This window comes from Struthio camelus, chromosome 8, assembly GCF_040807025.1.
Source record: "Struthio camelus isolate bStrCam1 chromosome 8, bStrCam1.hap1, whole genome shotgun sequence".
In the NCBI taxonomy this organism is placed as follows: domain Eukaryota; kingdom Metazoa; phylum Chordata; class Aves; order Struthioniformes; family Struthionidae; genus Struthio; species Struthio camelus.
Genome location: NC_090949.1, coordinates 39,112,517 through 39,138,763, shown reverse-complemented (window position 1 = coordinate 39,138,763; position 26,247 = coordinate 39,112,517). Strand labels below are relative to the sequence as shown.

General features: G+C 40.3%; 1 protein-coding gene and 1 long non-coding RNA gene across 4 annotated transcripts; one reads left to right on the top strand and one right to left on the bottom strand.

Annotated features, from left to right (window-relative positions):
• Window positions 1–540: 540 nt before the first annotated feature.
• ACADM (acyl-CoA dehydrogenase medium chain) lies at window positions 541–19,826 on the bottom strand. Of its 3 annotated transcripts, none has more exons than XM_009673618.2 (12): window positions 19,737–19,826; window positions 15,229–15,325; window positions 14,267–14,364; window positions 14,103–14,172; window positions 11,646–11,746; window positions 11,485–11,565; window positions 9,683–9,813; window positions 8,316–8,424; window positions 7,308–7,448; window positions 7,136–7,231; window positions 6,177–6,425; window positions 541–1,914 (listed from the first exon to the last, which is right to left on the bottom strand). In XM_009673618.2, exons 2-12 carry the CDS (start codon window positions 15,323–15,325, stop codon window positions 1,843–1,845), a joined length of 1,245 nt encoding a protein of 414 aa, XP_009671913.1. In that variant the 5' UTR covers window positions 19,737–19,826; the 3' UTR covers window positions 541–1,842. The 3 variants fall into 3 exon arrangements, with proteins under 3 accessions (XP_009671913.1, XP_068809678.1, XP_009671911.1); XM_068953577.1 differs by lacking the exon at window positions 19,737–19,826 and adding an exon at window positions 18,591–18,710; XM_009673616.2 differs by lacking the exon at window positions 19,737–19,826 and adding an exon at window positions 17,684–17,982.
• On the top strand, window positions 19,657–25,722 carry LOC138068079 (uncharacterized). The gene is made up of 3 exons (XR_011142696.1): window positions 19,657–19,795; window positions 19,881–23,794; window positions 24,775–25,722. It is a non-coding gene; the product is annotated as an uncharacterized lncRNA (long non-coding RNA).
• The last annotated feature ends 525 nt before the right edge of the window (window positions 25,723–26,247 follow it).

Here is a 26,247-nt window from a genome sequence, read left to right as displayed (position 1 = left end):
GCAGTCCAGGAAATGGGCATTCTGACAGCACAATGATCTATCCAAGCTAAAATATGTCACAGAAATTGCTCTTCTCAGCTGTTTTTGCTGCAACTTTACTTAAGTATATACTGATGGAAAGCATTAATAGGTTTAAATATACTGGATTTGGAATAAACAACATATGTAAATCATTCTTAAGGGAAAGCTACACATTTCAAGCGAAAGTGAATCGGCCTTACTGAACATTTACACTACTACACTTGCAAGTAAGCGGTTACAATCTCTGTAGTTGATATTTTGTTCCTACTGGACGGTATCTAGATCCTCACAACAGCTACACATAAAGGCAGTAGCAACGCAGACCTTCATACTGTTGAACTGGAAAGGCTGCTCAGCTGCTCTTTTAAATTACAACGGCCAGTTTCACCAGTAGTTTCTGGTATGCACAATACTCCAGTAGGAACTGCAGTGTAACTATTAACATATTTCAGATATTGAACTCACCTGAAATAAAACTGAAATGATGTCACAAGCAAAGGGAATAAAAACAACCACATCTTTCCACTTGAAAATAGGTTTTTATTAGCATTCAGCAGTGACTGCCAGAAATAACTTCTGGCCGCCTAATTTTAATGTGAAAAAACATTGTGTTGTGATAGTCTCAATTTTTGCCCTTTTCGAATTAGAACTTTTGAGGTAATATCCAAGTTTAGAAGAGAGCTATTGTACTTGAATGTATGGCATAGTTTCCTAGAGGTTATTTCACACGAGCTCAGTTAAATGAAAATGTTTTTCAAATTGAATGACGCTCTTTTTTTCCTACTGTGACACAAGTACGTAACTGTGTTTCTCAAAAAGCTGTCCTTAGCATTCAGCCATAAATAAGAAGTCTTACTTAAGGCACAAGAAAACAAGTATTTTCTTCATAAATGTAACAGATTTCTCTGAGGCACAGAGATAAAAGCATTGCACGAAAATTTCTGTCAGTGCTGGACTCAGGTGAATAATATGGTAAGTCACTGGAAAGAAGCCCTATTATACTTTATCTTTTGAAAACAAAAACTAGTTTTTGTTCATACGGACTCATGGAGGCAAGCGATATGCAGACACTCCACAAGTGGTAATTCTGCCACTGTTTCAGAAAAATAACAATTATCTGTGTTGTACTTTATGGGAATATATATTTGTTTTTGAATGGTCCAGAACTTAGTATGTATTCATTTTGAAATTCAAAAGATGTGAGTTTTGAAAACCCCCAAAACCGCTGTGTTAGAATATTTATTACAGCATGTGATGACCTGGACACAATATGCTACAAAGTGTGATCCCTGAAGAATCAGAATAGCTTTTTAAAGTAGTTGTGTTCCTGAGAGTTATTAATTTGATATCCACCTGAACTCCAATGACAAAGCTATAATTTATCTCAGTAGAAGCAAATCTGTGTCATTATAAATAATATAGAAGTTCCTAAAATCAAATTACTTGTTACATGTGGAATGGCTTCCCAGGCAATAAACATATTTCTGAATTCTGTTCACTTTTTTAATGTAAATTTTACAGGGAAGGTTTTTACCTCTTCCCCCACCGAAAGCCAAAGGCTTGAATGAAAAAGCCTAAGTGGGGAAAGACAAAAGACAAACAATCACTTTGGAATTCAGACATGTTTGGAAAATGCCAACTTTGTTAGGGAGAGAGTGGGGGATACTAAATTAGTGCTTAACAACGTACAAAAGAGTACGATTTTGAAGGAAAATTATTTTTTCCCACACCTTTTTAATTGTATTGAGAAATGCATTAAAATTGTCTTCTTCTGAGAACACAGAACGTGACAGCGGGGCCACACACACTCTATACCTTTCTTTAAACCTTAAATTTGCCAACATGTTCACGAGCTATGATCATCCTTTGAATCTGAGAAGTTCCCTCGTAAATCTGCAATGAAGAATTGCAATGACGTTAGCTGATCGGTTTTTAAAAGCTTTTAATAGACCTTTCTACGCTTTTTAAACCTTCATAGGGTTAATCCCACGTGGATTAGAATGTGCAGAAAAACAGAAAATTGAAAACAATTGCGATGTGACAGAGTAGCTATAGTGGGCTAAATGAAATCAATCCCATACAACATATTGAGAGATAGTCATGTTCTCTCAGATGCTCTCAACCAAAACTCAATGAAGTTCCTAGGAAAAGAAACGGGCATAGTGGGTGAAGAAGAACAGGGAGAAACATCTTATGTGGGGAGGAAAATACATCATCCAGGCTTGACAAAGTAGGGTTTAAAACAAGGGGAGGAGGGGAGGAGGTGACTTGTGCTGAAAGAGCTGTACTTACAATTTCTTTGACAAGCCTTGCAAGGTCGTACCAAATGTTCCCTTTCGTCTATTTATTCCTACTAGTTCTTGTTAACTAGTACTCTCTCCAGTATTGTATTCCTAGTCTTTTTTTTTTTTAAGCTGTTTTATGAAGCTGTAACGCAGAAGGACCTTGATCTCCATATGCTCTCAGGTATATAAAAGCTCTAGGGTTATTGCATGGTAATCTGAGAGCAGAGGCAGCATAGCTGAGGGGTTAAAGTCCTTGAGTTCCCAGTTCTGCCAAAACTTGGTTTGGCAAGTTGCTAAAATTCATGCAAATTCAGTTTCTCCAATCATAAAATATGCATAATCTTCCCAAGATTATTTTCCCACCTTACAAAACTTGTTGAAATGAAGGGTGCTATAAACTATGGTCACATTAGCTTCTTGGTTCAAAGGAATTTGGTTCATTCTCAAAGTGAATTCTCCGACTGTTGCTACATACCGGTTATTTATCCAGTTCGTAGAGCAGATTTTGTTGTGTGCATTCCAGGTGCCTTTTAGAGCAAACTGAACTGGAAGCTCTGCTCTATACATACCAAACACTCTCCACCTCCTAATACAGACACAAGGGTCCCAGCCTACAATTGCAGTCACATGTGTTGTGGGGACATTCAGTCCAGGGGACCAGACAGGCCCACATTGAACTAAACCTCCCCAAACTGCATATAGTGTAGTTGCAGGGGCTTAAGTACCTACTGCTGCAATCTACCAATCTGCTCCTATGGCACTAAATTACTTGCTAATGAAGACAGCCATGGAACTCAAATGCAAAGACATCAAAACTCAACATTTCGTTAGATAATTGCTAGAAAGGCTTTAGTTTAAAACCCTGTGGAAATAGTTTGAAGATTCACTGACCAAAAAGAAAAAGGGGGCCAGTTTTCCAAGTTTGAGAAAGGAAATTAAGTTAGAGTTTCTGTCACAGTAGCCTAGCTCTGTAACCAGAAACAAACTGAGATCAAAGTGAGGACGTATCAGAACGTTACCTGGAAACACAGCAGTAGAACTGTGTCATACGAGAGTGATCAAATATATGGAAGAAAAGGACAGAGGGAAAACAAAGTTTTTGTAGATGAAACATACGGCCTAAAGAATATACCATCTAGAATCAGGCAGTAATATAGTAAAGCAAACAGTGAAGTGCAAGAAGTAATCAAGAGACATGCACTGTGAATCAGACTAAATTGGTAAAACTATGGACTAGAAAGAGATTCCTTTAGGGCTGGAATACTTGTTTTATATTTTATAGGAACAGACGTATTTTAAAAGCAATTGGACATTTAAAGATAAGATGAGAGCATGTGCAGTGGTTCCCTTTTTTTCTTTAGACTTCCAGAAAAGGTGAGGAATAGAATTACAGGGCTGTGGTTGTAGTAAACAGTGCAGGTAACTGGAATCCTACTAAAACAATGAGCAAGAGATTGACGTCCATAATTGGAGTAGAACCGCAGAACTCCGCTTTCTTCTCCCAGCAGAGATACTAGTATATATAGCTATTCATAAATCCACTACTGTAGGGAAGAGAAATATATGACGAATGAAGTATGTACCGTGCCTCAATCTACAGCTGTTGCTCACAGCATAAGTTGAAATCTGCAAAGCCACAACTCACTCGACTTCCCTTAAGTTAGGTCCTGGTTCAGGAAAAAGGTACGTTCAACGCACATTATAACAGCTCCTCAAGCCCACTGCCAGCTAATAGAGAGCATTCATAGAGTTCGTCTTAACACATTCTCTTTAACATAAAAAGCTGACATGGTGCTTCTGGAGAGTACCAGTACACTGTAAAGCAGCCAGTCACAGAGGAGGATCTAACCTCTTAAATTAGTATTTTTGGACTCTTTAGGTTGGGGGGGGGGGTTCAGATGTAATCTCATCAACCTTATAAAAATAAAATCATGTTTAGGTGTTAATCCTAAATGTATCAGAGTTGTATTTTTTCTACAGGATAAAATAATTTCAATACAAAAGCATTCTGTAATAGCTGTAGCTGAAAACTTCCGTTTCTGGAAGTTAATGCTATGCACTTCATTGGATGGAGAAGAATCTGGAAGAAATACTCTCAAGAAAAACATTAGGAACTGAATTTCAGAGCCAACTATTATAGATACATATTTTCCCATATGCCAACAAGTCATGAATAAAGTGAGCTGCCCTAAATGCTTTTTAGTTCAAATGAAGAAATAATTGTTATGATAATAGCCTTTTCCTGTATTATTTTGGGGACAAAGGCGAGGGGAAAACAAAAATTACATAATAAATCTGATCAATCTGAACAATAAGCAAAATATCTACCTCGCCCTGCATCCATGAGGTATCAATGTAATGGAAGATCTAAATAACTGAATGGGATCCTGTAAAATAAATCTCAACTTTCAAATAAGCTTCTAACATTCACACCGTCTTCCTCTAAAAAGCACACTACTTGACAGGAAAAGAGCTCCGTCATAATAAAATTCAATTACTCATTCATTTCCTTACTTGCAGAACTGCAATTAGTACTTTATACTAAGAACCTTTAATTCCAAAACAATAGTCTTGTCTTTTCATTAAATTGAGAAAAATAAATTCTTGACTAGTGAGAATAATAGCGTTTATTTGAAAGCCAGCTGCAAGAGAAATGTTAACTACCTAAAATCTTAAGAGCAACAGCCACTGTACCTAACTGATGTTACAGATCACGGTCCACATGCATTTCTTGATATCATCTGTTTTGATATGTTTTACCTAGTCACTTTAAATGTCAGAAAGAGGTGAGAGAGGTAGAGAGGGGACTGGTTCTGCTGAATATAATTAAAATGTTCTTATTGAATAGAGAACTAGCACACTGTATACAAAAGAAGAATTGTGATATAGAATAGTGTCTTGGCAATAATACTACAAAAAAAGATCTGGGGATTATGGGTGACTACAAGCTTAACATGAGTGAATATGAGTGTGTTTTGGGTTGAGGGAAAAAAAAAAAAGGCTAATCACTCCAGTTTGTGTCAAACTTCTGTCACATTTCTGTTAATACAAGATATGCAAGATAATTTTTCCTCAATACTCTACGCTGGTGATATCTCAACTGAAGTATTCTGCCCAGCTTGCCATATCAAAGTTTCAAAAAGAAGGTATAGAGCACAGCAACAAGGATAAGAGATCAGAAAAAAAAAACCCAACATGACTTATGAGGAAAAAGGTGAGGAAACTGCTTTAGTTTAGTCTAGAAGAGAATGCTAAGAGGGATGTGAGAAGCACGTAAAACATAGGCAAGGGCCTTCAGTTGTTCTGCATACAGCTGGATGTGACAAGTAAAAGGATGTAATTTGCAACAACGGTTATTTGGACTAGGTATTGAGGTGGCGGGAAGGGTTAGCTATAGTCAGGCACCAGTCCACGATACAGAGGGGAGCAGAGGATTTCCATCGTTGAAGGTTTTCAAGAACAGCACTATACCTAAACCATCTCTGACAGCACGTTTTGTCTGCGTTACTCTGCTTCAAAGCAAGCACGGGTATTTTGATCAGTGTTTTCTACAGCCTTTTCGTCTAAGAGTTCAAGAGCTTTGAATGAATAGTCCAAGAATTTCAAAGGGTTTACTCTTCAGAAAGAAGCATTAAATATATTTTTCTTATATTCGCAGCTGATAGTTTAAATTATTGATCTAGTTCAAATATTTCTGTATGCAAGAGTTTGCTTGATTTAAATGCCTCTTTCTTTAAATTGAATGATTATTGCTTTCATCCTAAAAACATTTGTATATGTGTACATCATGACTTAAAATAAGTAGCCACTAGCTTACTTTATACACAATGTATGTATTACTTTAAAGATCCCATTCTTTCTTTTACTTACCTGGTAGATTTTAGCATCTCTCATTAGTTTTTCTACAGGATATTCACTATTAAATCCATATCCTCCAAAAATCTGTACCGCATCTGTAGCTACTTGGTTTGCAATGTCACCAGCAAACGCCTTTGCAATGGAAGCGTAGTAGGTATTCTTGTGACCAGCATCAACCTCCCACGCAGCTCTTTGGTAAGCCATCCTAGCTAGTTCCACTTTCATTGCCATTTCAGCAAGCATGAAAGACACTGCTTGGTGCTATGAATGATGAAATAAACCAGGTTAACATTGCCTGCTTAAAATCTATGACGTCCAAGAGGAATATAGTTTTCTTAATACAGTGATCATGTCAGCAACACCAATAAATTCTGCTAGAGGAGTTCTGCAGAATATGGGCCTGGCTCTCATATCCATATGTTGAATTAGACTTTAAAGTTTTAGATTCTAAAATCCATTTAGTCACAAGGATTGAGATTTGAATTACAAAGTTGAGCTTTACTATTCATAAGGTCTATATTATAGCTTTCTGTTCATTTATATTTCTTTAAAATTGGAAGCAGTGTATTCTATTGGTATTAATACTGTGCACCTCTTTCACATACCTTCCTTTCCTGAAAATCCCTATTCATCAGTACTGAAGAACTTAAATACGTCATGACAGTACAGGACTTTCTGGTTTGGGGGGGGGGGGGGTTTCTTTGTGATATTATTAGCATTAATCATCCTCATCCTCATCAATAAGTTACAGAAGAATTCCTGGAGTTACTGCATAGCTAGTTGCATTTATATCATGCTCACCTATATATTTGAACACCCAAGCAATGGCAAAGATATAAAATAATTCATATGTCCTAAAAATCAATGAACAACCCTGAAAATTCAATAGTAGTATATCTAGTGTGAAAACATAGCTCGCTTGCTCTCTCTCTATATGCCTATATGTATATATTTATGTATATTTAACTCACTTCAGCAATTGTTTTCCCAAAGGTTTTTCTCTCCAAAGCGTATCTAGTAGCTTCATCCAGTGCTCTTTGTGCTAAACCAACAGCGCCAGCTGCTACCTGAATTAAACATAGCACAGAGTAAAAATCAGAAATTCCTGTTACATTTTATAAGCAAGATATTTCTGATACTTACAGAAGGTCTGGTCCTGTCAAAAGCTCCCATTGCAATTTTAAAGCCAGCTCCCTCAGCTATTAATATATTTTCCTTTGGGACTCTCACATCTTCAAAGACAATGCATCTTGTATCTGAGCAGCGCTGACCCATATTAATTTCCTGAAAAGGGAGTTTACAGAAGTGTAACTAAATTGGATTCTTCCAAGATACAACACATTTTCATCCTTTAGTTTACTCAAAGCATAAAGTAATCGTTTTTCCCTAAACACACCTGTTTCATCTAAAAACTACCATATACCTGGCAAATACTAGTTTTGCATTTACAGACCTGCATGCCTTCAATTTGTCTAAGCTGAGGTGTTTACTCTTATATGAAATCCATTCTGTGGCTGCAACCACTCTTGTTATCTTTCTCTAGATCAACTATATCTTTTGAAATGGGAGCGAAGAAAGCGAGGAACCTAAAATGCAGGCAGTAGTAAAATACTGTTGTACTATAGGCAAATAAATAAATGAGCTTTACAGGTTTTCATATTTTTTTCCTAATGTTCAATGTCAGCTTTTGCCTGCTAATACAAATTGCTTTTTTTTTCTGAGAGAGAGCGCACTAGCAACAGTGTCTCCAAGGCCTCTTCCTTGAGCAGCAATAGCTAAAATTAAGCTCACTGTGTATGTATTTACAGTTGAAGTTGTCTACTTTGCGTCTCATCCTCTCAAGGCACACTATTTTTCATTTATCAGCACTGGGCAATAAGATGGTTCTCAGAGATTCTTTTGCAGCTGTTCAGAATCATCTCTAGAATATTCTGAATAATACCTCTCTGAATTAATCAAGTTCTAATTATAAGTACGTTTTATGAACAGTTTCTGTTTGTTTTGAAAACAAAAAGGTCATTAGATGTGAGCATATTTAAATGTTCAGTTGCATAATAGTCTTTTCTCTTTATTGGCAATTTGTTGCATTATTGGTTTACATAGAAGTGAATAATAATTCCTGGCCTGTCCAATAAGAGATACACTCTTCACCTTTCTTCCAATTTGGATTCCAGGGCTATCTGCTTCCACAATGAATCCAGTAAAGGCTTTGCTTGCAGGAGCTTTCGGATCTGGATTTGTACGAGCAAGCAAAAAGTACCTAGTGTAAAACAAAGAAGAGGGCCTCAGTTCGTTACACATGCACAATTAACAATCAGATGCTTTTTTAACTAACATGTTAAATGTCTCAATATGTGTTTCCAGCATATAATAAATTATATCAAGAAGTTAGCAACCCTTCCTTCTTGCCTCTTCCAGAAATAAACTGAGAGGAAGCACGAGAGACGAAGTTTCAGTGCAGCTCTTACTGCAAAATACAAATTTTAATAAAATTACTTTAGATCAACATGCAAAGATTCTCCATCCCGTCCTCGTACTGTTATGTAAGTCTTTATGATATTATCAACTTCAGGAATAGTACAGAAAATGTTGTGGAAATGTTGTGGAATCTATTAGATGAATTCACAGCACACACACAAAAAATAAAGGCTTAAGAAATACATCCTTGCATGCAAAATTTAAGTTATCACCTAATCCCAAAGACGATCTTAAATTTATCCCTCTAGTGTAAATTGTAAATAAGTAATTCTGTTAGAAACTAAACAGTAGTAAATCACATTTGTGGTGTCCAATGATGTCAAAAGATAGATGCTAGATTCTCTTCGATGGTTCTGCCTTGAACAAGGAAGCAAATAACTAGAAAATGCAGATTTATGGATACAAAATATACAGTAAAGTTCTTGCATTTAAATTAAAAAGAATTTATACACTGGAGACGAACATGATATTATGTGAGACACGATGAAAGAGGACTGTACTTTAAAGCACGCTCCATAGATGCCACAGTAACATCTGGATTCTTTGACAGTTGGAAAATGTCTTCCCTTAAGAAAGTAAAATGTAATACCACAATCCAACAGTGTTTCTAGCTTCACTAGAACCGACAGATGTTTCTAGCAGAATCAGAAGGAACTGATCTCAATCATCCCACCTACAAAGCAAGGTAACTAGTAATATGATCCTCTGGGGGTACTTTGTGAGTTAAATCACACTGTTGCTGTCCCCCGTTGAAGAAAAGGCAGAATTAATTTCACCTGATAGCAACAATATCTGAGAAGCATTTCTGAACTGACCGTTGTCATCTCTCAGTTTCCTCTTTAGGCTTTGTACAGCACTGAGACTGCATGCTTATACCTTGTCCTGATAAACTGGTCACAGATTATAGTGTAACGTGATAAAACATAATAAACCTTCAGATTTTTAACAGAGATCTTTAAAGAATCACTAATATTTAACTTGGGGGCAGGGAGCCAGTACAGAACAGCAGAAAACGTAACATGAGTTAACAGTTCACACACCAGTTAGCTTTCCCACCATTTGTGATCCACATCTTCTGGCCATTAATAACATATTCATCTCCTTTCTTCTCAGCCTTCGTTTTTATACCAGCCACATCAGAGCCTGCTCCAGGCTCTGTTACGCAGTAAGCCTAAAAGAAAATAAAATGCAAAATCTTGAATAAAATAAAAGTTACATTTGTAGGTCATCATAAATTTTTACAGACTCCAAGCACGAAACCGATCTGTAAAAGCTTTAAACGAACTGCATGGTAGAACCCCAAACTTTGCAAGTATGTTAAAAGAGGTTATAACCAAAGGAAAAAATAAGTTTGATAGGTTTAAAATAAATTGCCCTGCAATACTGAGGAACATGAAAATGGAGCCTGCACTTTGTTTCAAGTAACACCAAAGTACCAAATGATGTGCATAGCAAGGCCACTTGTTGAAGCTTAATGTTATCTTTGTATTCTTGCTGCGTTATACCTTTTTTAAAACCATTTGGAAAATAAATTGTTGCTTTATCGTGAGGCCTGAGCTGTTCATACAAAAGGAAAAAGGGAACAGGAATGCAACCGCACTTTGAAGCAGCTAATTTAAGTCCATCCCAAGCTAACAGCAACTGGAAGTCTGTGTTCAGCCATCAGCTTACACAAAGACAGTGATTTTCCCAAGGACTGAAGAGAGCCTGACTAGCCTGTTAGCTTGGGATGGATTGTCCTTTGGCCTTCTTTTAAGTTAGGTATATTTGCCTTTCTCCAGTTGCCAGAGATTGGAGTCTTTTAATTCCTGTGGTCTACTAAAGTCTTTCACTGGGAATACTGTTTGTAAAAGTAATCAGCAGAATAGAACCTGCATATAAGTTTGACTTCATATATTTATACAAGTATGCCTTCTGCATATAATATACCAATTCCAGATCTTAGCAGAATGCAGTTGCATTGTCTACGCATCCACTATAGCAAAAGTAACTGCATATAAATAATACAAAAATGCTTGTAGCGCGAGATTGGGATTACTGGACACCAATGATGATGGTGTTTCTTAAACTATGGACAAGGCTGAAAATAGTGAAGCTGTACTTATTGTACTTGAAGAAGATTCATTTCTTGTACTTAACAAACTGAAAGCATTACGTCAAAAAAAGTCCCATAGCTCTCTGAGCAAGACTCCAAATACATATGGGTTAATGTTCATTATAAATCCATAATAATGCCTAAAACTATTTTCTACTTTTAATGATGAACAAAACCATTCTGTAACCCTTAACAAGTCTTCACTTCCTCATACTTCACAAACTCTGATGTGAAAGTTGTGGATCTTTAAAAATCTGGAAATAAGAGCACAGAGTAGCATTTTATGTTTACTGTGTTCTTCTAAAATGGCATTTTATGAGGCTTAGTTGTTCAGATTTTAATGCACTGGCCACAAACCTTTTCTTCTTTCTATGTAACAAGTAGTGCTTGTATAACATTTAAGACGCAGAGATACGTTTTAATTCCCGTCAGAAATGCATTTTAATTCCCATCAGAGTTTCTGTTCACATAAACCTAGTATTTTCTTAATCTCCGACTCCTCCTCTGGAAAGGAAAATAAAAGGTATCATTTTTTGTTAAATGACTCAGGATGGTTTTCCAGGTAATATCTTCTATTTCCCAATTGAATGCATTTCTAACCATTCCATTACTTTCAGTGAATGCCACTGTTTATTTACAAACCAAAATGGGCTAAGTTGTGACTAGATGTCAATGTTTTCTTCTGAAATAAAGTAATACTGCTTAGTGTGGTTTAGGAACATTCCACAATGTAGCAGTTACACTTACACACATCACTGGTTCCTCTGTCATTCTTCCTAAATATTTTTTCTGCTGCTGGTCATTTCCTGCAATGATTACCGGCATTTCCTGAAAGAAAATATTTAGACCATTAGTCTGTCTTTTTAAAGTGCACGCACTCAAAGGGGCTAAGAAAAGATGGAACTTACCCCTAGGGAATTTGCTTCAATGGCAGTTTGAACTCCCGTGCATCCATAAGCTAACTCTTCTGTAATAAGGCACGCTTCAAAACTGCCGAGGCCAAGACCACCTACAGTTGAAATATTTCATTTACTAAAATGAGTTTAAAGGGGAACATATTAGTGGATTGCACAGATTAATTACCAAAAACATTCTCCCACAAACATTTGACCGCACGCTGTGTTTGGTTAGACATTCCCATGCAAGCTTTCCGAATAAAGTTTTGTCAGAATAGTAACAGATGATTTAAAATTTACGCTTCACAGTTCCAGGGTTACTGTGTGATTAAGGTAGAACAAGTTGCACAAAATGGCAAGAATGCACCACTAGCATTTTTTGACTGCTTGACATTTGAGAGTTTCCCTGAAAGATCTTCGGGAGCAGAGACAAGGCCACAAGGGTTCCTAAGCTACCGTAGCGCTTAGGAATAAAAAAAAATTGTGCCTCTATTAGTCAGACGACCAACCCAGTAACACGTTTCTGACAGAGGCCAACACTTTAGAAAGTACATAAGAATGCAACAATACAGCAATGCTTCCTCAGAATATTTTCCCCACCCTTCAAGGGACTTCCTCAGCCAAGAGTGGCATCGGCATTATGATAACCCTTTACAGATCTTTTTCTTATGTGCATTTGCCCACTCTCTTTTTGAAGCTATGTACAATTTTAGCATCACCATCATCCAATGGCAATGAATTTCATAAATTAACTGTACTGTGTGTGGAACCATCTCCGTTCATTTATTTTGAACCTGCCACCTGCTGGCTTCATTTGATATCTTCTAAACGTATCGAGACAATGAACTGTCTATCCCTTTTCGCCTTCTCTGTGACGCTGTCTCCCTTGGTCATCTCTTTTCAAAGTTGAGCAGCAGTCTATGTAATCATTTCTCATATATAAGCTGTTCTATATCTTTTATCACCTTTTCACCCTTTTTGGAACTTTTCCTGTTTCCACAATACCCCTTTGAGGTGGAAGGATCAGACTGTGTAATGAATTCAAGACGCAAGTGCAGTCTGGATTCATGCAGCAGCATCACTATGGCTTCTGTTTTTTTCTTTATTCCATCCTTGATTCATCTTAAATTTGTGGTATTGACCACTTCTGAGCACTATGCTGACATGTTCACAGAACTACACATTCTAATTCCCAAATCTCTTTCTTGAGAAGCAATAACTAGTTCAGAGGATACCATTTTATCTGTGAAGTTAGGATTTGTTCTTTCCCTTCTCATGTGCATCACTTTTCCTACTTTGAATTTCATCTGCCATTTTAACACTCAGTTTCATGACCTCCTTCCGCAGTTCTTCACAACAGCTCATCGTCACTATACTGACAAACTTAGTTTTACTATCAGAAAACTCAATCACCTCTATACTGACCTGCTTTTTCAGATTATTTATAGATATCCCAAAGAGCACAAGACCCAGCAAGACTCTGCTGCTAATTCTTCCACTGCGAAAACGTGACTTTTCACGTTCGTTTTGGAAGTTGAAGCACCCTGTATGAACCAGGCATTCCGTTGTTCACACACTTATTAGCTACTTCAGAGAAGTCTAATTGTTTTTTGAGGCACAGCTTCCATTTTCAAAAACCCTTTTCCAGTATATCATATTTATCTGCGTGTCCTCTAATTCCATATTTCATCTTGCTTGTTCTTAATTTGCATGGTATGATACCAGGCTTACTGGAATGTATTTCCCCAGATTCCCCTTGGAGGCATTTTTAAACAATGGTGTCTGATTTACCCCTTGTAGGTTTTCACTTAAGCACGTGATAATACACTGCAGTTGCCCAGCTGTTTCAGACTCGAGGTTCTCTAGAATTTGTGGGTGAATAAATGTGATCCTCACTTTTGTCTCTTTGTTCCTTAACCTCTTGTATTAACTTTCTGATAGGAGACACACCCTCTGATAAGTCTCCCCAAAAAAGGGTCTGCTACGGAAACTTCCCCAACTTCTTGTTCAGGGAATATAAATGCAAGAAAAAGATCATTTAAATTTTTTTTCCATGCATATAAGCCTCATAGTAACCTAAGCGCAGCCAAAGCACTTCTGTACTGCATATAATCTAAGCTGGAAGACTGTCTACTTGGAATAAACTCTTAGATTGTTCTAGCCTATGTCGGAGACTAGATCAAAATATGACCTTCTAATTTCTCTGCCTAATCAGCTCAGAAAGCGGGAACATTAGAAGGTTGTAATCATGGTAGAGAATCTGTTCAAAAGTCATGATCCATCTAATTTGTCTCCTGATTACATCCACACCTAATAACACCTGTTTGTGTCAACCTACCTACTGATTAAATTTAGATTATTCAAGTATGCGACTGTTTATTTTATTCAGAATCCATAATTATACAGACAAATCCTGTCTAATGCCTTCTATTTGTTTTATTTTATAGATTAAAAAGAAGGTTTACTTACCACAGCTTTCTGGTATGTGTGAATTTATGAGACCAAGTTCCCAAGCCCGTTTTATGAGCGGAAAAGGATACTGCAATATAAGGGGAAAATCTCAGTTAACATTTAACATTTTTGTGCTGATTAAGATATCTATCTATTTTTTCCCTACTGTACGGTAGGTTTACCTCTCCAGTTTTGTCATATTGTGCAGCGACAGGAATAATTTCCTCCCTGGCAAATTTACGAGCAGTAGCTTGAAACTCTTTCTGTTCTTCAGTGAGCGCTATTTAAAAAAAAAAGAAAAAAAGAAGTCACAAATTCTGCACTATCTTTAATTTTGCCAGGTGTAAGAACTAAAAGAAAAGAGAAAACAAGTCTCAGTTCCTTCAAGGACAACCCATACCACCACTTCCTGGGCCTCCCCAAGAACCAACAAAGCTCAGCTTCTTCTTTCTCCCAGGAGAAAACCTCCATTGTTCTCTCACCAGCACCTATAATGCACTTAATTTTGTCAGAAATAACTAGCTGCAATATATTGAAAATGGAGTAAAAAGAATGACGTAACTTCAAATGTATTGCCAAAGGACGGAAGAAGAATGCTGTGGATGGAGGAAGAGAAGGAGGCAGATAAATGTTTGTCCCTTATTCTACGATTCCGGCTATTCAGTTTCAAATATCTAAGTGCTGTCCCATTAAACGTGCTTTGCATATATAATATACCAAGATGAGGAAGAATTTCTTTATAACATACACAGCATAGGTTCAGAAGCCCCAGAACTGATAGTAACAATATGAGAACAGCTTACTGTTCAAGGGAAGTTATTCTTCAACCATGTTCAACTACATACAGTTACTTTAACATTTTAAAGAGCAACATGAGTTAATTATTCAAAGCCAAGACAACTTTAGCAGTAAAAAAAAAAGTTAAAAAATAAGAAAATCTTATAAATGTTACACGCATACTTGACTTTTCTGAGCTGAAAGAAAAAGTAGTTTTGTTTTTCAAACATTTTTTAAAGGAATAAAAATCTTTTTAGAATGAACATCTTAATTCTAGACTCGTACTGAACTGCAATATAGTTATTTTCGTCTGACTCCGTAATTTGTCCTTAACTGCTATAATTCTTTCAAAAATTGTGATATTTACCAAAGCTAAAGCCAGCTCCAGGTTTGCCTTTGTGTAAATTTTGAGCAGGTTTACTAGAATGTGTTCTCCATCCATGCCCTGCAATGGCTTGAAGCATCTGTTAAAGAGAAAGAACAAGAGGTGCAAAGATCTTCAGAGCTCAAGCCTCCAAAAGCTACCGGACTGACTGCAGCAGACCTTTAAATGTAGAAACCTTCTTTAAAAAACGGTACTGCATCAAGTGTTTATACAGCATCTACAAGTGATTAAAAAAAAAATAGTTTCTTGGCTACGTTAGGCTTCATTTCCGTAGCAAGTAGTGCTCAAGCAAACCAACCTCCATACCAACATGGAATCCCCCGTCTTTTAACACCGCGCAGGAGCGAACTGCTGTATCCACTTCTAAATGTTGCATGATTGATGATTTTAAAGTAATTAAGCATAATTACGATGTATCTTCTTTAAAGTATATAGGTCCATTTGTATAAATACACATAAACATGTATTTCATTTATACCTACACACTAATCAAACCTCTTTTTCTTTTGCCCAATACTGAATATTCTACCTATCCGCGTTTATCTATTCGCAAATTTAGCAAGATTTTAATAGGCTACCAATTAACCAATATGTATCAGTATATTTTGATCTGAAAATGTTCCAGACTCCTATATTTAACAAACACATTTTTGTCTGCTTTGTTCTAATAAGCCTTTGCCCTAGATAGTTAGTGATTATTGCTATTATACTCCAAACAGAACGCAGAATATATGAAGTTTATTTTTCTTCCTAATATTGATCACAGATTTAGTCTCTTTTTCATTGTACGTGCTTTCTTTGCTCTTTTTAAGGGCTTAGTGCCCACATTCACTGTTGTAACTATTTGCAGAATGCCTTACTACTCTGCAAAAGCTAGCACCAGATTTCTGCTCTAAAGTTTATGTCTGAATTTGATTTTAAAAGGTTGGTTTACTCCCTTTCTCCCTTTAATATCTATGAATCTCTGAAATGTTTGGCAAGAAAAGGGAAGAAATATTCCATTGGATAGATTTCCAGAATGACTCAAATTGATATTGTGTGAAAACAAATGCGTCTAAACACTAAGAAAAGTCTTGGTTTTGATTTTCTTTTGCTGAAATTTAGAAAAAAAAGTGTGACGAGACCACTTATTTTGTAACATGAAAAAATTCCATTCATCCTAATAGTGCAAAAGTATCACAGGAATTTTATTGGAGACTCTGGAAGGCAGTGGAGGCATTACAGAGAGATACATAACTGGGGAGGCAATGAGTAGCGACAAAACAAAGTTGTGGCAGATCACTATGTTGTTTAAAATAGGAATGCAACGCAGAGATGGTTACAAAGTCACTACAAGAGGCACGGAGAAGGCGGGCAGTAATTGGTACGAACAGTGTGAAAAAAATATTTTCAGAGAATACTGAAAACAGTATAAACCTGACAAGTGAAGAAATGCACAAAGACCACTGCTAGACTTCGGCGATGGGGGACAGGCTATGACGTACTCGCGTACCGAACTGTTAAGTGAGTTCATTAATAGTTCAGGACTGCATTTCCCAGTAGGGAATACTTAATTCATTTGGAGCTTTCACAAGCACCAACCTCGTGAAACTTTTACCGTGCTTAACACATGTGCAATTACAATGATATAGAGAGTTTAACATCGCACAAGCAAGAGCAAGAGACCCACATACCGCAGACCTTGTTATAGCTTATGATGTCTGGAAAAAAAAAAGTGAAAATGAGGATGACAAAAAGCCAGATAATTGTAATCACTTTTGTTTGTTTGTTTTTTTTAAGAGCAACTCTTGATACAGCCACACATAGCTTTGCCACCAGTTTTGTCTAAACTAGAAAAAGTACTGAATTCAGACTAACGCCGAAGGTGATACTCTACAAGAAAGAAGCTGTCAAATTTATACTACAGAACTTATGTTTATTATGTGTTTAGTACCAGAGCAGCGTGCAAGGTCAACGCTGAAGGTTACTTTGAAAACTCAGCTCCCTCCCTCCTCCCCCTCTAAATAGAAATATAAATCGGACAGACGGAAATCATACCTAGAAGTGGTACAAGTGATCAAGTGACAAGGGATCACAGTTTGCATCACCTAAGAATTTGGGTGTCCATCTGCCTGTTCTATCAAGCTCCCTAAAGTGGAACAGTTAGATTCAGTGATAAGTTATGGCTAGTGATGTGCAAATGCAACTCCAACTACATTTTTGTTGGACTATTACATAACCTCTGTTGCAATGAGAAAAATGACCCATGAACGTGGCAAGGATAACACCGGAACAACCTGTTGTCAGGAAAAGGGTAGGACAAGAATTGACAGGGAAGTGAAGTTGTCTTGATTACCTCAGTGCCAGAAGAGCTACAGAATTTGTTCAAAAAGCTGCACATCACAGAAAAGGACAGCACAACAGTAAGCTAAGGTCGCTAACCTTGTTTCTCCCTCACCTGAAAAAACAAAACTGAAAAGAGTTGGCTGTGTAACACGTCAGGAGGCTGAACTGGAAACGCTAATGGCATATGGCGTGCGTTAACTGTCCGTTGGCTTCCCCTGCCTAAAACATTATGTTTGATCTACAAAACGATCTATAAAACGCCGACTGGCTTCGGATGGAGCCTTCTTCCCTAAGTGACTGTCAGGGCAACAGCTTGGACAGGTGGTCGAGCTGACGCTGGGGCACGGGCAGGCTGCTGCCAGGAAGCTCCGGCTGAGGCCCTTCAACTTTTACCTAATTCTGACCCACGAATGACTCTGGAAACGGACAAACCAGAAAAAGGCGTGTGAACGGTAAACAAGGTACTACCTGGGCTTTAACTCATTTTTATTTTCTAGTTTGAAGCTCGGTTTTTAATTCACGTGGGAGTGTTAGTACCTCGGGAAAACACCGTTTGTTATCACGCGCACAAGAGCTGCGGCACAGGCAGGACAGCTCGGCCGCTTACGGGAGCGCGCGGTGCGCGGCACCCCTCCTAAGCCCGGGCACGCCTGCCGCCCCGGCTGGAGCAGGGCAGGCCTCCGGGCTGGGCGAGGGCCCGGCGCCCCCGGTCAACCTTTAGAAGGCGGAAACAGCCCCCGGACCGTGAAGTTTCAGGCAACAAACTCACGGTTTGAAGTGCCACGACAGGGAAAAGCAGAACACGGGCATTTCGGGGCGCTGCGCGGCCGCGGGCAGCCCGTCGCCCCCGGGCCGCGACGGTCAGGAGCGGGCGCCGCGGCCGCCAACGAGCGCCCGGGGCCGGGCCGGGCCTCAGGGCGCCGCGGCCTCCCGCCCTCCGGCCCGGCCCCCGCTCGCCGCCCGGCCGGAGCCCCGCGGCGCCGCTCGCCGTCCCGCCGCCGCCCGGCGCGGCCACTCACCCGGGCAGCTCTCAGCGCCGACATCTTGGGACGCGGCGGCGGCGGCGGCGGCGGCGGCACTGCCTGGGGGCCGGGGGACGGGGAGGGGCGGGGGACGGTGGACCGGGGGCGGGGCCTGGGGGCGGGGCCTGACGGGGCGGGCGGGGGGCGGGGAGGGGCGGGGGACGGTGGACCGGGGGCGGGGCCTGACGGGGCGGGGCCTGCCGCCGCCGCCGCGAGTCTGCGCCAGCCCAGCCCAGCCTGCGGCGTTGGCGGCGGCGGCGGCGGCGCTGCCTGGGGGCCGGGGGGCGGGGGCGGGGCCTGGCGGGGGGCGAGGCGGGGCGGGGCCTGCCGCCGCCGCCGTGAGTCTGCGCCAGCCCAGCCGGGCCTGCGGCTGCGCCCGACGGCGGCGGCGGCGGCGGTGGTGGCCCGGCCGGGCCGGGCCGCTCCCGCCGCGGGGGAGGCTGTCGGCTTCGGAAGGGCCGGGCCGGGCGGCGCGGGGGCGGCGGCGCCGGGGCTCAGCCGGGCGCGTCTCGGGGCCAGCCGGGGGTCGGCGCGGTGCGGTCCGGGGCGGGGCGGTGCTGGTGCTGGGGCACCTTGAAGGCCGGGCTTAGCGGGAGGCGATGGGACGAGGTAAAGCGCGCTCAGCGATGCCCCAGGGCTGGCTGCGGGCTGAAGCAAAAACTGATTGTGTACGTTATCCGCAACGTGCAAAATTCATACTTCCGAATATCACTGCCTCAGAGCAGTGAAACAGTGTTATTCAGGCCTTTATTAAACGACCCTTTCAAGAGAAATAGTTACTTTATAGCAGTTAATCATTACTTGCATTGCTCTGTCAGCAACGTTTTTCCGGTGTAAAATTTTAACAGAATTACCAGAATAGGTCATGTCTGCCCGTGAGTTTCATCTGGAAGCAGTTCAGTGCGTGTACTCTGAGCCCACTGTGCTGTGAACCAGAGTGCAGTTAGCAGGCACAATCACGAGGTTTGCCTCAAAAGCGCAGTCCTTCTCTGCGCTCAGCTGCGCATGGAGACAATCCTGATGGCTGGCTGCCTGAAACGAGCTAATAAAGGAAGTGGGGACAGGGATGTACTCTAACGTCTGCCGCTTTCCAGAGGTCGCCTTAAGCAGGAAACATCTTCCCATGTGCAATTCATTACTTACCTCTTACGCCAGGTGTCTATATACTTTCTGGAAGCAAGCTTCTGTATGGTGTAAGGAAGGTATGCCTCACTAGCGCTTCTTTTGATGTCTCCTAGTTGGGAGGTGGACGATTGGGAACGTTTTTTGACGCTGTCTTGTCAACAGGGTTGTCATCAAGCCAGTTTGGAGGTGAAAACTCAAAGCACAGGCCACCTTCACCCAGGGATCTCTGTCTGCTGAGTATCTGGGAAGAGGAGAACACGTAAGACAGCAAGCTCATCTGTCAAAGTCTGAGCCATTTGAACTTTGAGGCTGTGAAAATAGATACAATTTTCTGCTAGGTGCATCTAGCACTTCTGCCATTTCTCACAGAAGAAATAAATGCAATATCTGTCTTACAAAGTATATTTTATTCTGTTAACAATTGTAGTCCAGACTAATGTGTTATATTTTTAGTAGTAGTTATAAATGTTCTACAGTTTATTTGTAATTAAGTATTAACAACAAACTATATTTTAGCATGTGCTAATAAACCTTTATTTTAGAAATGGAGAGGAACTTGATTTTTCTACAAGGATCTGTGTAGTGTGAGTCAGTAAAGCTATTACAGTGAAAAGAACATTTTAAATTTTAGTGGTCAGGTCCTGACTTAATCTTTTTAGTTACAAATCACATCCACTCAAGGCTTGGAGGCTTTTAATCCGACTGCTATATGTATATATACACACATCATTTTTTTTCCCCCGATGTCAGAAAAAGGCACTGCATTACATTTATGTGACTACTTAACATGAGCCTTACAGAAAAAGACAGGTGTACAGAACTTGTGAACAAACAGAAAACATTGTGTTTCATCCCGTGAAAATTTTGGCCTGGATGACTTTCCTAAGACAAAGAAAGCCAGCAGAAGACTCGGACGACAACTACTGATTCAGGCATCAGAATAAAGACGCATCACCTGTCCTAATTTGTTTCACAGTATTATGAAATTCTCTTCAGGATTTTTCAGGACTACTTTAGGGAAAAAGGACATACTTAGACAATCATGGCTTTAACTTGTGTGAAATATAGAAAGGTTAATAAAATTACTACAGTAGGGCAAGGCATATCGTAAAGGAAGCACATACGGCGTTTTAGCACTAAACCGGTTTTAATCATCATATTGCATCATGCTGCAGCAAAGACTTTAGCAGCTAAAAAATCTTCAAGAAATGTTTTGGGAACTTTCTGTCTGGGAAAGCTATACGTCATATATAACTAAATGCCCGGATGCAGCAAACACAGCTCTTTGTCAAATGTATTTAATACTTGTGGCTTTGGTACCAGAACAGTAACTTCATACAAGCGTTTTATCATAGAGGTGCTGTAGATGTCCACAACTCTGATGTATAGCTCTGGCATTCAGAGCCGTTAAGTACCTTGGAAAGGCTGCCCTTGTCGAAACTGCCCCCCACCTCCCCAGCGTTCATAACTCTAATGTTTTAATGCTGTTAGAAATATGGTGTGCCATCAGAGCAAGACATGTTTATGTAAAGTATATTTTCAGCAGCAACATTTTTGGGCAACTGAACAAAGATAAACTCCTAAAGTTTATCTCACATATGTAAATAAAAAAAAATCAGACAACAAAAGTATACTGAACAGAGAGTTGTCTGGGGAGGAGAGTAACTGGTTATTTGGAAGAAAAAAGGCACTACAGAGAATTTTTCTTAAGCTATAGAATCCAAAACACAATGCGAAACAGAGTTCAGGAGGAACCGCATGTCCCAAAGAATAAGCAGTTTTACACTGCATACACTAGTTTTAGAACAGTATCAGAGCTGGCTTTCCTAAACTGTCTGACACACATACTTCAGCTGCTCTTTATGCCTCTGCCCTCCAGAAAAAGGAGTTTACCTAGCAACCAACCCTCCCTGCTATCGAAGGGGGTAACGATTGCCAATTTGAGTGTTAGTTCCATGGCCTGAAATTCATTTAAAGCTGATTTCCCTCTACCAAACGAATGTAATACGGGTTATATGAATATTAAGTAAAAACCAGCCACTTTTGATCACAAGTGACTAGGCTCTTTTTGAAATTATAGATAAATTTTAGAATCGGGGGGAGCCTGCCAGACGATGTGCGGCTTTACTGACAGAAAACTGAAATAAACTTCCATGTTACAATAAAGGCACCACCATATAACTAACTTGGATTGGGCTCCGTTGCGCTCCCACGCTTGCAGCAGGTGGAGTTCAACCTACATAGATTTAAAGGGAAAAGCGGCAGTAGGGGGCGCTGCAGAAGGGCCCTTACAGCCCGTTTTTCAATAAACGCCTATATTGGTAAAATCCGTTGTGACCATGCAATACAATAGCAGTGCTGTCTCTTAAGAGCATATAAGAATGTACATGCTAAAAAGAAATATATAAGTGGGTGTTGAGATAAAATGCAATTTTAAGAGTAATTTTATTCTAACCTGTATAAATTATTTGTAGCAAGCAACACACAAAGTAAATCCTGCCTTAAGGCACAAGAGAAATAGATAGCAGAACTTGTGCCCTATACTGAGGACAGATTTCGATAAAGATTTCAGTTGTTGAGTTGCTGAACGGTGGCGTTCAGAAAGACGAGCTGAGAGTGCAGCCCTGTTGAGGTACGTGCAGTGAGGAAGTGGAGAGAGAGAGATACAACTCCTGCCTTGCAGATCCTGGGGGAAGAAGGCAGGGAGGGAGAAGAGGGGCACCCAGAAGCGAAGCCTCAGATTTTCATCTGTCGTTCAGGCGGCAAGCCCTTTGCTGGTGGCTAAAACTTATTTTGCTAAGAATGTAACAACTGTCGTACTGGGTCAGCCCCAAGGACCATCTATCCCAGTATCCTGTTTATGATAGTGGCAACAGCGCATGCTTAGGGAAGAGCTGAAGAACAGAGCATTTATCAAGCCTATCGTGATATTTTTTCCATTTTTTTCTCCATCCTCCAAAATTCCCAATTTAGAAGTTTCCTGAGCAGAGGATGATGCCTGTGTATTCAACAACCCTTCATGGATTTCTCTTCCATGAACTTGACTGGTTGCTTTTTGAACATGCTGAGAGCTCCACGTAGTTACTTACAATACGAAGAACCACTTCAGTTTGTTTGTTTTGAACCTGCCACGTACTAACTTCATTTGTTGTCCCTACTTCTTGCACTGGAAGAGGCAGTGAACCAACAGTCGCATGTCACCCTCCTTGTGTCACTCTGATTTTAGAGAAAAACATCATTATGTTCCCTCGGCTATATCTCTTCCAAGCTGAATAGTCCTTTTTGGGTGCGTCATAAGCCCTCACTCAGAAGCCGCCAAACCTTTTCAGCCAACACATTTTCTGGCTCCACCATATCTTGTTTTTGAGATGAAAGAAACAGAACAATTCATAAAGTGATTCGCCATCAGTTTATGTTCTTGCATAAAGATGAGACTTAAAGTTTTGTTTTGCTTTGCTTTGTTCTCGCTTTCTAATATTTTCCGGTACCCTTTTTCGCCTACCTCTGAGCAATGAATTAATTTTTTTTTTTTCATAAACTATCTATGATAACAAAGTATAATTCCTGGGAGGTAACGGTCAACTCAAGGCTTATCACTGTATACAGTTACCTCTCTGCACCCCTTGTACTTGCTTGTATCTCTGCGCTCCACGTGTTAGTATCGTTACATTTATTTACCCTGAGTTTATCTGAATTTCTTTCAGTCTCATGATATCCTTCTGCAATTCTTCAGATCAGCCCTCATTTTTACTACCCTGAAGAGCTTACTATTAGCTGCAAAATTTGCCACTTGACATCTGTCTCCTTTTTCAGATCACTTGTGAAAACCTGCAACAGCGCGAGTCCCAGCAGAGGTCCCTTTGAGATTGCACTGGTGAGCCGTCCACTACAACAGCTTGCTGTTTGTTCTTGAAATCTTTTTTAAACATTTAGCTTTGAGAAGACTTTCCTTCTTGCCTCTGTGGCCATTTAATTTATTTAAGAACTCTTGAAGAAGGACCTTGTGGAATGCTTTTTGGAAATCCAAGCACCCTGAAGATCAGATGCCTGCTGACTCCTGCAGAGGGCTCCAATAGGTCTGTGAGTCCCGATTTCCACTTACAAAAATCCTATTGATCCTTTACCAATACATCACGCATTCCCAATCTGTCTGCTCATTCTATATTTTATTGTAGTTTCTACTATTTGCGTCATACAGACACCAGGTTTATCTGTCTACAGTTTTCTAGATTTTTCTTAGAAGCCTTTTCAAGTATTTACATACCGTTTGTCGTCTTCTAGTCTTTGTATACAGAGGTGGCTTAAGGAAGATATCATACTGGCCTTGGAGATTCTCTAGCTGGCTTCCTGCCCCGACCTTTTTCAAAAAGGACTATTGTTAGTGTCCATGCTTTTTGCAAATTACTGCTCAAACTCTTTTTTTGGCTGCCCTCTTGTGGTTTCACATGTAACCTGCCAAATTTTGTCATCCTTTATGTTTTCCTCGTGTGAATGCAGCTTCCACTCTTCAAAAGATGCTTCGTTGCTTGTAATAATCTCCTTTTCCCTTCCATTTTGTCAGACTGGCTAAAGAGTTTCCTTTTGCTCTTTCTCAGACCTTTCTCAGAAGTATGAGTATATAAATACGATTTGCTATGTGTCTCAAACATGGTGTCCTTATATAGCCTCCCAGCTACCGAAAAAACTTTAACTCTTGTCGTTTCACGCCCTTTTCTAACCCTTTCAATCCTTTTAAGCAAGCTTTCCTCTTTAACGTAGTTCTACTTTAGTCATTGGTCCTGAAAGTCAGAACCTAGTCAAAAGCTACTTCCTCTCTCGAGCGCTTCTGCATTAACTTCTTAATATTATACATGATCTTGCTCTTTAGTAAGAATCCAAATTTCATGTTGGTTTATAAACCCTAATGAAAAGAAAGGAAAAAACCTTGCTAGAGTGCATAAGAGTTTTGTTATGTTTTGTTTTTTTACCAGGACTTGTATGTGCTGTGTAATGTAAGCGCTTAGTTCTGGTTGTTAGCCATAGCCTAACATATTTATATATGTACATTTATTTGTAGGACTGGCTCTATAAGCTCCATCACTTATGGTTGTTGTTGCGTAGCTTGCTGAGATTCCAATGTCAAGCCTCGAAAATAGGCTATATGCAGGTATTTGTACAAAGGGACAGAGTAACAGCAGGCTGTGGAATACCACCGAAGCGTCTCCGGGAACGCCACTTCAGGTCTTGGACGAGCAAATCCGGTCATGCCCTGCTACCACCTCTTCTCCAGTGCCATATCAGAAAGAGCCAGAAGACATTAAGTCGCTTCTTACAAAGCTGTCCCGCACGGCCGTTTTGACTCAGTCTTTGACACAGGAAGTTCCTCTTTCCTCCTAATCGTCAACCTTCGAATGAAATGGAGATTTCTTCTTAGATAACGAAGGTGTCATCCCTTTTCCAGGCAAGGCCTTTACCCTTTGGGTCCGTTTCCTGGAACACAAACAGGCTCATTTTCCGGAGGAGGCACCTGGGGTAGCTGGACCAGGTAACTAGCATGAGAGGACAGACTGAGTTGAAGAAAGAGCTCTAATTAACTTGGCAGACAAACACTGGTTCAACAGAATACATAAATCTGTGCCTAAAGCTAGGCAGAACTTTAAGTACTTTGATGAACTAGGGGTAACTGGAGAAAATAACTACTCGTTTTAAAGTTAGAAGGACAAATAAATGCTTACAGTTTACGGCAGAGAGGGAAAGACTTCCCCCAGGGTTTCTACTACCAGGCAACACAAAACTGACTGCGTGAAACTGAGTAATTAGAGCAATTGTCCTGAACTTAATTAGCTTAAAGCTAGCCAAAGCAGCCAGCTCTGCAGCACCTGCGGTTGCACTGACTGCAGTGCAGGCACACATCCTCACTGCCCTCCAAATCACACGACAGGATTATGCTTCAATAAAAGAATAGTAACAGCTTCCATGATCTATGCATATTAATACTCTGGTAAATTAATTGAATTACTTATATTGATATACATATGAATATACTTATTTGTATTGCTAAGGTTCAGAAGCTGCTTTTTGAAAGACTATCTTTATTTTCAGCCCTTGGAAAGCACCTTTCCCTCAAATTGCACGTGTGCAGAGATGTAAACGGCGGCCTGTAGGTGCACTTCTGTCAAGGGTTGCCGCAGCAGAAGCAGGAAGGCAAACAGCGCAAAATGTTCTGTGCACCGAACGGAGGGGTACGGCCATAGCGACGGACTAACAGACAAACATCAACGCGACATGTGAATACAGTGTCCTTTTGCTGCAGCGACGGTTGGGGCTGTCATGACTGAACAAGCGTCTGGACAACCAGATTAATTGCTCTTTAAGTGCGCACTGACCCCTTCAGATACCGGTAACTCCGTTTCTGAGTAAAACAAAGGGGAGCAGAGGTCACGACCGCAGCGGGTGATGCTAAGGACCGCCCGGAGGCTGCGGTCCCACCTGTCTTCACACTGAGTCAGGACAGCGCCGATCCCCCCGCCGCCCCCGGCCCCCCCCGGCC